Source organism: Mus caroli, chromosome 19 (assembly GCF_900094665.2).
Source record: "Mus caroli chromosome 19, CAROLI_EIJ_v1.1, whole genome shotgun sequence".
Taxonomy (NCBI): domain Eukaryota; kingdom Metazoa; phylum Chordata; class Mammalia; order Rodentia; family Muridae; genus Mus; species Mus caroli.
This window is the reverse complement of record NC_034588.1, coordinates 2740958-2751883: the sequence shown is the minus strand read 5'-3', so window position 1 is coordinate 2751883 and position 10926 is coordinate 2740958. Positions and strand designations below refer to the sequence as shown.

At 48.1% G+C, this 10926-nt stretch overlaps 1 protein-coding gene across 1 annotated transcript in view; it reads left to right on the top strand.

The window, feature by feature from the left end:
- Window positions 1–6677: 6677 nt before the first annotated feature.
- The window catches only part of Pola2 (DNA polymerase alpha 2, accessory subunit), a 52476-nt gene continuing 48227 nt past the window's right edge, over window positions 6678–10926 (top strand). Inside the window, exons 1-2 of the mRNA XM_021151416.1 lie at window positions 6678–7057; window positions 9835–9959. Of these exons, the coding sequence (XP_021007075.1) occupies window positions 6979–7057; window positions 9835–9959 (204 nt within the window). The 5' untranslated portion in view covers window positions 6678–6978. The remainder of the gene's footprint in view (window positions 7058–9834; window positions 9960–10926) is intronic.

Below are 10926 nucleotides of genomic sequence, written 5' to 3'. Positions count from 1 at the left end.
GTTGCCAGGACCCTGACGCTGAGTTCAGCCTGTGCTAGGAGGGAGCGTCCAAGTCCTGCTAGGAGATCCTGGTGCAGAACTCCATGCAAAGCCAGAGGGCATCGTGGACTTTGCTGGAGAGCCACACCCAAGCCCAAGCAGAAAGCTCAGGAAGGGGAAGTGTCCTCCAGGGACCCAAGGAGATCATGTTGTCCACTGCAATAAAAGCACTACTGTCCAGGGCCACCAGAGATGCTGGGTCTTTGCACACGTCACAATGAAGTCCACGCTCCATGGTTTCCTGGCCAATTTTCTTGACCACCACCCCAACCCCGGAATTCCAGAACTCACTCTGCTTCACTACTTTAGAAAGCATGGCCAATCCTTCAGACATTATGGGAGAAAAAGCTCATTTTCCCCAAAGGGTAGACAGTGTGTCTGTACAGTTGGTGTAAGAGTTGGTGAGGCGCTGGGCGTGGTGGCGCACGCCTTTAATCCCAGCACTCGGGAGGCAGAGGCAGGTGGATTTCTGAGTTCGAGGCCAGCCTGGTCTACAAAGTGAGTTCCAGGACAGCCAGGGCTATACAGAGAAACCCTGTCTCGAAAAACCAAGAAAAAAAAAAAAAAAAAGAGTTGGTGAGGCAACAGGGAGACTAGAGTCAGGATCTTTGCCTGTTGGTGATATTCAAAGCTTTATATATCTTTATATACTTTGCAGAAGTGGGATCTGGCCCAGTTTCCCAGAAGTCATAAAAGAGGCATGTCCCTGCATTCCCAGCTCCCCTCTGACCTCAGGTCAGCATACAGTGCAGACTTTGGGTATATTCCTATATCCTTGACCTGGAATTTGTTATATAGAGTAGGCTGCCCTTGGACTCGCAGAGATCTGCCTGCCTCTGCCTCCCAAATGCTGGCATTAAAGGTGTGCGGCACCTTGCCTGGCCGTAGTTTAATTTCTTCTTGTATTCCTAAAGACTCTGTATCGCTGAAAGTACGGTAGCCATCCTGACATGGAGGACATGAATTCAAGAAACTTCCCCGCCCATAGGAATCTCAAGAACTCTGACCCCTGAATGCACACAACAAATCCCTTCAGGATATCGGGGTAGAGCAGCAAGCATGATTCCCTTCCAGCTTCTATGTGTCAGGAAGTCATAGGACCTTTGTGGCACACTTCTGGGTCAGGGACTTTTTTGAGTCTGCTGTCTCCACATTGCCCGGATCTGCTTCATTACTACCTCTCTAACTCCAGCTCCAGGGGCTCTGGTGCCCTCTTCTGACCTCTTTAAACACTACATGCACACACACACACACACACACACACACACACACACACACTCACACACACACATATTCACCCACATAATTAAAAATTTAAAATCACCCATGGTCATTTGCATCATAAAATGAGTTATTAAGACCAATGAGTTATTATTGTTCCTGGTAAGAGGAAGGAAATGGACCCTATATTTTGAAGAGGGGGGGCTTCAAAGAATCTTGGGACATATTTTTGACCCATTATTCTTTGAAGGCTGCTGTAGTGGCACACATACGTAATCCCAGCACTCAGGAGGCAAAGGCAGGAGAATCAGGAGCTCAGGGGTCCATAGAGAGTTCGAGGTCATCCTGGGTTATCAGAGACCCTGTTTCAAAACTAAAAAAAGAAATGATGTGGAAGCCAGATGTGGCAGTGCATGCTTGCTGGCCTAGCTGTTCTAGCACAGCTATAATACCAACACTTGGGAGGCCTGGGATAGCAGAGTTACAGGTTTGATGCCAGTATAGGCTACATGGTGAGTCCCTGTGTTAAACATAAAAATAAAAAAAGGATTTAGACCCAAGGAGCAGGGTAACTCACCTAGTTAATGCACTGGAAAGACCGAGGCTTAATCTCTTCAACACACCCAACATATTCAGAAAATCATCATTTAAGCATGTCACCACTACAAACTTTTTTTTTTTTTTGAGACAAAATCTTACTATATAGGCCCTGGATGACCAGGACCTTGCTATGTAGAAGATGCTGACCTTGAACTCACAGAGACCTAACTGCCTCTGCCTTGAAGGTACTGGAATTAAAAGTGTGTATAGAGCTGGGCAGTAGTGGCGCACGCTTTTAATCTCAATGCTCAGGAGGAAGATGCAGATGGATCTCTGAGTTAGAGGCCAGCCTGATACTGAGTGAGTTCCAGGACAGCCAGGGCGACATAGAGAAACCCTGTCTCAAAAAAAAAAAAAAAAAAAAAAAAAGGTGTGTATAGAGAGCAAGCCTGAGACTATAAATCACTTGGCAGTTAGGACATGCACACAAGATTTGTCTTTCAAATATGCTTGGTTTATTATCACAAATATTCCTTACAATATACTAATATAAAAGTTAGACATCCCACCAAGTGGGGAGCAGTTGTTTGGGCAGAAATGCTGCCCCAGAGTCCCACTGGGGAATTGTTAGGATGCCTCGAAAGCTTGCAGGCTTGACCCACATCTACCATGAAGTCCTTTGGCTACAGCAGTCTGGAAGGATGGCACCCATGAAGGTCTAGGAGGTCTTTGAGAGTGTAGGCCAGCGCTGACAGTGGACCCAATGACAGCGCTAGAAGTTCTAAGTCATTGCAACCCAGGCCACACACAGTCTCCAGGGCTCTTGCCAATGACATCAACACAGAAGCTAGAGAGGCCACACTTTGTCATCGCGGCAGTGGGACCGTGGAGACCATTCCCAGCGCTCACATCTTTGTATCATTTCACTGGGTGGGTAGCTTTGTGTTATCAGGGCTCACAGCTCGGGGCTGGTTCACGAGCACATCAACACCACCTTGGAGTTAGTTCATCCGTTTATCTAGGCCTGTGCTAGACAAGGCGCCTAGCTGAGCCTGCCAGGGTATCGCTTCAGAGGCCTAGCTCTTATCAGTGCTACCTGATGGCAAGCTCGGGCATCAAGTGATTTTCAAGTCCCATGTTCCTCACAGATGCACAGCACCATGCCTGGCTCAGCGCAGACACTGTTGAGGTGTCTCACATCCTCTTGTTATTGTTCTCCTAGTACACTCAGGACTCAGGAGAGGGTGCCACAGGGGATCTTTTATTATTATTATTATTATTATTATTATTATTATTATTATTATTGGTTACATTTCAAATGTTGTCCCCCTTCCTGGTTTCTCCTCTGCAAACCCCCGCATCCCATACCCCCTCCCCTTTGCCTCTATGAAGGTGCTTTCCCACCCATCCACCCACTTCTGCCTCACCACCCTAGCATCCCCCTACACAGAGGCATAGAGCCTTCACAGGACCAAGGGCCTCCCTCCTATTGATGCCAGATAAGGCCATCCTCTGCTACATATGCAGAGGGATCTTGTGGCTTTATCTTTGCCTCCTTGGTTCATATCAGTTTTTGTGTACACTCTGGGGTCTGCCAGCAGCCCCCACCATCAGTTTTATGAAGTGCAAGGGTCCGATGACCTGTCCAAGGTCACAAAGGACTCAAACCCAATGTGAGTACAGTGGGTGGGAACCTGTACCAGTCTGGGGAGGCTCTCCACTGCCTAGGCCAGTTCCCCTGACCCCAAGCTTCCTCCATAGATTTGCATCTGCTGAGAGCCTGCCAGGAGCCAGGCGCCAGGTCAGAGCAGGGAGTGTTCTGATGGGGAAATACCAGTCCAAACGTGAGCTGCGTGCAATCCCAACAGGGATGATGGTGAAGAAGAGGCCCCGGAGGCCATTCAGGATGACGCAGCAAAATGCTACAGAGATGAGATAGGAAGAGTCAGCTCCAGGAGTGGGGAACATTCCAGGAGAGTACAGGGAGGGACGCTCGGCACCATGGGACACATCCAGACTTGAAAGGAGGAATGTGAGAGGAGCCCACTGGAAGGGGTTGGAGCTGTCAGGGTCACAATGGCTTCAACAGGGCCTGAGCACGCAGAGGCTGGGGATGTGGCTCAGCAGTAGCGTACACACCCAGGGAGTAAAGATGACTGGGAGACACCCAACTGAGTGCAGGCTTGGTGACCTCAGCTGCTGTCCCACTCCTTCAGAGTTACCATCACTCCTTAGCTCTGGCCACAGGCCACAGTGCCTCATAGGCAGCTCCATAAACTATGGCTTTCCTCCCTCCCTCCTTCTCTGCTTCCCTTCATTCTTTTCTTTCTTTGTCTTATTTTGGTTTCTGCCTGGCCTCTAAGGGTTACCTTAAGAAACACTATTGCCAGGCAGTGGTGGCACACGCCTTTAATCCCAGCTCTTGGGGGGCAGAGGCAGGTGGATTTCTGAGTTCGAAGCCAGCCTAGTCCACAGAGTGAGTTCCAGGACAGCCAGAGCTACACAGAGAAACCCTATCTTGAAAAAACCAAAAGAAGAAAAAAGAAAGAAACAAACACTATTTTGGCCGGATGGGATGTGTGTGGTGTTGCACAACTTAACCCAAGCAACAACAATACTTTGGGGCGGGGGTAGGGGGGCTACAGAGATGTTTGACATTTAAGAGACTTACTGCTTTTGCAAAGGATCTGGGTTCAATTTCTAGAACCCACATGGTGGCTAACAACTGTCTCTAAGTCCAGTTCCAGGAGATCTGATGCCCTCTTCTGGCCTCCTCAGCATCAGACATGAATGTAGTACACAGACATACCTGAAGTCAAAACATTCATACGCACAAAATAATAAAATAGTCAAAAGAAAGATTACTTTGGGGGCTGGAGAGGTGGCTCAGCGGTTAAGAGCACTGACTGCTCTTCCAAAGGTCCAGAGTTCAAATCCCAGCAACCACATGGTGGCTCACAACCATCTGTAATGAGACCTGATGCCCTCTTCTGGGTGTCTGAAGACAGCTACAGTGCATTTAGATATAATAATAAAGAAATCTTTAAAAAAATAAATAAATAAAAAAGGAAGAAAGAAAGAAAGAAAGAAAGATGGCGTTGCTTTCTTTATCCGTTCATTTGAGGCAGGGTCTCCTGTAGCAGGCTGGCCTTGAACTTCTGATGCAGCTAAGGATAACTTCTGGTCCTTCATTCCCAAGTACTGGGATTACAAATGTGCCAATGGCCATCAGATTCTGAGGGTCACACCCAAGGTTTAGATACGCCAGGCAAGCGCTCTGCCAGGTGTGCTACACCCCTAATCTCTAGAAATGGGTGATAATTGGTTCAAGGTTTGTGAGGCTGTATTTAAATCTTACCTCTCCTTATCAGAAAGGCCATAAGCCTCAGATATTAATGATGTGTGGCAGCACTGAGGGACTAAACCGTAGTGTTGTGTGACCTTGCTGCCACCTGGTGGCTAAATTCCTGCAGCCCAGCCCAGTGCTTCCTGCTACTAGTGTCAAAACCCAGTAAAGTTTTGTTTTTTTTGTTTTTTTGTTTTTTTGGGTTTTTTTTGGTTTTCCGAGACAGGGTTTCTCTGTGTAGCCCTGGCTGTCCTGGAACTCACTTTGTAGACCAGGCTGGCCTCGAACTCAGAAATCCGCCTGCCTCTGCCTCCCGAGTGCTGGGATTAAAGGCGTGCGCCACCACGCCCGGCTAAAGTTTTGTTTTGTTTTGTTTTACTGTTGGACAGACTTATAATGTGGGCCTGGTCGGCTGCAGTCTCGTGTTAATATCCCACCTCAGCCTCCCAAATATTGAGATTGAAGCTTTGAGCCACGATGTTCACTGAGAAAGTTGAAGTTCAATCAGACTTTAAACACACAGACACACTTTACTTGTTTTTGTTTTGAGACAGGGTTTCTCAGTGTGGCCCTGCTGTTCTGGATGCCATTCTGTAGACCAGGCTGGCCTCAAACTCAGAAATCTTCCTGCTTCTGCTTCCTTAGTGCTGGGGCTAACGGCATGGTTTTAAATGGGCGTTTGTGAGTACCTGAGTGTATGTATGTGCACCATGTGATTGTAGGAGCCTGTGGAGGTCAGGAGGTCTCAGGTCCCCTGAAACTGGAGTTACAGGCAGCTGTGAACCACCACACTAGTGCTGGAACCAAACCCAAGTCCTTTGTGAGATCAGTAAGCGTAACTGCTAAACCATCTCTGCAGTCCTATTTGGTGTTTCTTGCTTGCTTGTTAGGGGCTCTCTGTATAGCCTTGGCTGGAACTTGCAGAGATCTGCCACAGCCTCCAAGTGCTGAGATTACAGGTGTGTGCTACCAAGCCTAGCTTCAAACCGTTTTTTCTTAAAGGCTCTGCCAGTCTTCCATTCCATTCTTAGGGTGTCACAGATCACTTGACCTAAACCAAATCAATGGAGATTTTGGTTCGAAAATTTGGTAAATATATCAAGAAGAGAATGCACTCCTTGTTTTACTCTCTAGGCACTCCCCCTTCAGTGACCTGCCCTCCCGCTATTCCCGTGACTGACAATCATAACAGCTATAATAACCACATTCCCTACGAAAGCCTTCGATCAGGACCAAGGCAGAGCAGGATAGAGATGCTGAGGTGGGGTAGGAAGGAGCTAACGTGCCCTTCCGGGGCCGTGCTGGACGCAAGTATCAGTCACTGCAAGATACAGACAAACAGCGCCTCCTGGCCAAGAAAAAAAAAGGGGGGGGGCAAACAAACACCGCGGAGCTTAGCAGAACAGGCGACTCCTGAAACAGCCACAGTACACGGTCCCGACTCCCAATTTCCGCGCGGAGTGACGCGCAGAGGCGCGTTCTGCGCAGCCGCAGTGGGAGGACCGGCGCGTGCGCGGGGAGGGCGGGGCCCAGCAGGACCTCGCGCAAGCGCGCGCTAGGCAAAGCGTTTGGCGGGTTTTTCCTGTGCTGTGCTCCTCACGGAGAAGCTAAGGTCTAGCTCTCGGAAGCAAGTTTTCTCTCCGGATCGAGACCTCTCGAGGGCTTTTGAAGTATTTCTCTGTGACCTGGTGGCTGGGGTCGTTTGAGGGCTTAGGCCAGGTGGTCTCGTGACCCATCCCTGTCACCTTCCGGTAAAGCGAAAGGATAAGCGTCTGCAGGGTAGAGCTGAGGTCGGGGCCCGGCGGCAGGCGCCCGTCCCCTCCCGGGTCACCATGGCCGTGTCCACCCAGCAGCTGGCGGAGGAACTACAGATCTTCGGCCTGGACTACGAGGACTCCCTGTTGGAGAAACGTGAGTCCCGAACCGAGAGGATCGCTTCCAAGTTCTATATGCTTGTAGGGAACCTATTGGGTCCGGACTAAGCAACAGGTGACATTACCAATAGGAGATATTGGGACCCTTTGCATCTCATACCTAGTCATCTCTTGCTCAATGACTTTTCTCATCAGAGTTGGTTTTTTTTTTGTTTTGTTTTGTTTTGTTTTTGACAGAGTCTTTCTGGGTAGCCCCAGAACTCATTATGTAGATTACTGTGCTGGCCTTGAACTCACGGAGATCGCCTGCCTCTGCTTCCTGAGTGCTGGGGTTAAAGATGTACACCACCATGCCCTGCTCTTCAGAGTTTTTAGTGATCTCTGCAAATAAGAATTCCTCTAGGTGGATCCTAGTCCTTTATTTTAGCTTTGGAAGAAACTTCAGGGAGCTTATTGGCTCCCTCTCTTTATAGATGGAGGGACATAGGCAAGGAGACTCAGTTGCCTGATTGTGTGCCGACCCCTATCTTTTGCTCTGGAGTCCAGTGCCTCATCCTATTGCTCCACAGAGACCAGTGGTAAAGATTTAAATCACACATCTCTCCTGGAAGATGTGTGCATCAGTGTCAGAATAGCACTGTGTGTGCACCTTGAAATTCTTACTGTAGGAAATAAAACCGTAGTATAAGTGGGCTTGCCTGTTATCCCAGCACTTGGGAGGCTGAGGCCTGGAGGATCATAGAGAATTCAAGGCTAGCTAGGGCTGAATTAGTGCGATCCTGTCTGCTTTGCTTGCTATAACTCTAATATCTGACACCTTCACACAGACATACATGCAGGCAGAACATTAATGCACATAAAGTAATAATAAATACATTTTTTAAAAAGAATTTGAAATCTTTTGAAGATTCTGTGCCCTGGGGCTGGAGAGATGGCTCTGTGGTTAAGAGCACTGACTGCTCTTCCAGAGGACCGACATTCACTTCCTTGCACCCAAGGGATCTGCAACTCCCATTCCAGAGGATCCTGTGCCCCTTTCTGGCCACCTCAGGCACTGTATGCATGTTGTACACTTCAATGCAAGCTAAATACTCATGCATATAAAATAAAGTTTAGGTGTTATTAGAAAAAAAATTGTCCCTATGAAGCAAGCTAAAAGGTGTGTTTTCTGCTTTTCTTTGTTGTTGTTTCTGTTGAGATGAGGTCTCAGATTGCACCTGAAAGCAGGTGTCACCAACTGGGAGGTGTGTGTCTTTTGCCTAAAGTGCTTTGTTGACCCCAGTCCTGAGTTCTCTTCCTGATTACAACAGGCCTCTCCAGAAGGGTTGTCCATACTTGATACCTTAAGTTTCCCTTTCTGTGGTTTTTGTCCTCCTGGTCATAGGAACCTGCTGTTATGGGGGAACTGATGGCCTTTGTCTTGCCAAAGGCAGCGCTAACTTTGTCCTTATTTGAATTATCAGCAGCATTTGCAGCTGCTCACTGTCTTCTCTTTGTTAAATCTATTCTTTTGGGGCTGGAGAGATGGCTCAGTGGTTAAGAGTGCCGACTGCTCTTCCAAAGGTCCTGAGTTCAAATCCCAGCAACCATATGGTGGCTCACAACCATCTGTAACGAAATCTGATGCCCTCTTCTGGAGTATCTGAAGACACACTACAGTATACTTACATATGATAAATAAATAAATAAATATTTTTTAAAAATAGGTTTACTTGGGGCTGGGAGATGGTTCAGTGGTTAAGAGCACCCGACTGCTCTTCCGAAGATCCTGAATTCAAATCCCAGCAACCACATGGTGGCTCATAACCACCCATAATGGGATCTGACGCCCTTTTCTGGTGTGTCTGAAGACAGCAACAGTGTACTTACGTATAATAATAAATAAATCTTTGGGCCTGAGCGAGCAGAGCCGACCGGAGCGTGCAAAGGTCCTAAATTCAATTCCCAACAACCACATGTAGGCTCACAACCATCTGTACAGCTACAGAGTACTCATATACATAAAATAAATAAATAAATCTTAAAAAAAAAAAAAAGGTTTACTTCTGTGGATGAGTGTTGGTCTGGGATATGCAAGTGCACCACACGCAGGCAGAGCCCTCAAAGCCAGAAGAGGGAGTCCGAGCCTCTGGAGCCACAGTGACTGCGGCTTGTGTACTGTCAGGAGCACATTCTTGCTGTAGATTCGCTGCCACCACGCCTGGCTCTCCTTGGGTTTGCTCATCACCAGTCCTCAGCCTTTGACGATCAGTCCTTTTCATCCTCCTGTGAATGGCCAATCAGAACTAGAATCACCCCCTGCTAGATACATCACTGTGGTGACGCAGTCTGTCTTCCCAATCACTCCAGCTTATACACTGAGGCTGGGTCTCTTGCAGCACCCATCTGGCTGGTTTGCTCCAGACATCCCCTGTCTCTGCCTTCCACACAGCAGGCCTCATGGCCACGCCACCAAGTCCACTGCACTCCTGTCTTCACGCTCGTGTGGCAGGCACTCTACCTCCTGGGGCCTCTCCTGGCCACTTTCTTTTTTAAGACAAGGTCTCACTAGGCAGCCCTGGCTGTTTTAAATTGCCAGCATTTCCTTAGCTCTATGATCCCTTCCCATGCCCACTTGGTCTTCCTATGGCACACATGAGTGTCTAAGGTACTGCACGCTTCCGTGTTCTCTACCCCGACAGTAGTAAGTGTCTGTGAACAAGAGCCCTTCTTGGCTTTGATGACTGCTGTGTTCCCAGGCCCTGTGGATGCTGGATGGCAGAGGACTGTTTAGCCCCAGGCTCTCTCTTACTGGTCCCATTGCTCTCCCTGCAGTGGCAGAGCTGTGTGTTCTATACCGACAGACTGAGGAGGGGATGGTCAGCGAGCTCATCGCCTTCTGCACCAGCTCCGGGAAGTCGTGCCTTACTGTAGACATCCTGAACTCTTTTGAATACGAGGTAAGAGCAAGTGTGAGTTTTCTGACTTCATCCTGCGTTGTGGAGGTCTCAGTGGTGATCAGATGCAAGCTTGGGGTCCCGGCCTGTGCGCAGCCTGCTCCTTCCTTCCTTCCTTCCCTTCACTTCTTTCTATCATAATGTCTTTTGGGTTTTTTACATGTATTTAGTTATTATGTGTGCACTCGAGTGTGTGTGTATGCACACCTGTGCTACAGAGGTGAGAGGACAACCATAAAAAACTGGTTGTTGCTGGGTAGCGATGGCATACACCTTTGATCCCAGCCCTCAGGAGGCAGAGGCAGGTGGATCTCTGTGAATTTGAGGCCAGCCTGGTCTAGCAAGTTCCAGGACAGCCAGAGCTACATAGTGAGACCTTGTCTTAAAAAAGAAAGAAAAGTGGTTCTCTCTTTCCACCAAGTGGGTTGTGGAGTTCAAACTCAGGCCAGTAGACTTAGCAGGAAGTGTCTTTCCCCACTGAGCCATATCACTGGAGCCCTACTTAGAACTTCTGAGCCTTGCTTTTTCTCTTCTGTTAAGTTCCAATAACCTTTGTTCTAAATGACTGTCGTAAAAATTAAGTGAGAGGGGCTGGGAGATGGCTCAGCAGGTAAGAGCACAAACTGCTCTTCTAGAGGTCCTGAGTTCAATTCCCAGCAACCACATGGTGGCTCACAACCATCTGTAATGGGGTCTGATGCCCTCTTTTAGAGTGTCTGAAGACAGCAACAGTGTACTCACATACATTAAATAAGTCTTTTTAAAGAATTTTTAAATGAGGTGTATATGAAACACCTAAAGCTGACTGGTGTGTGGTCGGTTGGAATTAGTATTATGTGTTGTTGGTATAAGGTCACAAAGAAGTTGTACACTTACAGAGACAAAGTTCGTAGCTGTGATGAAAGGATGGACCATTTAGAGACTGCCGTATCCAGGGATCCATCCCATAATCAGCTTCTAAACGCTGACA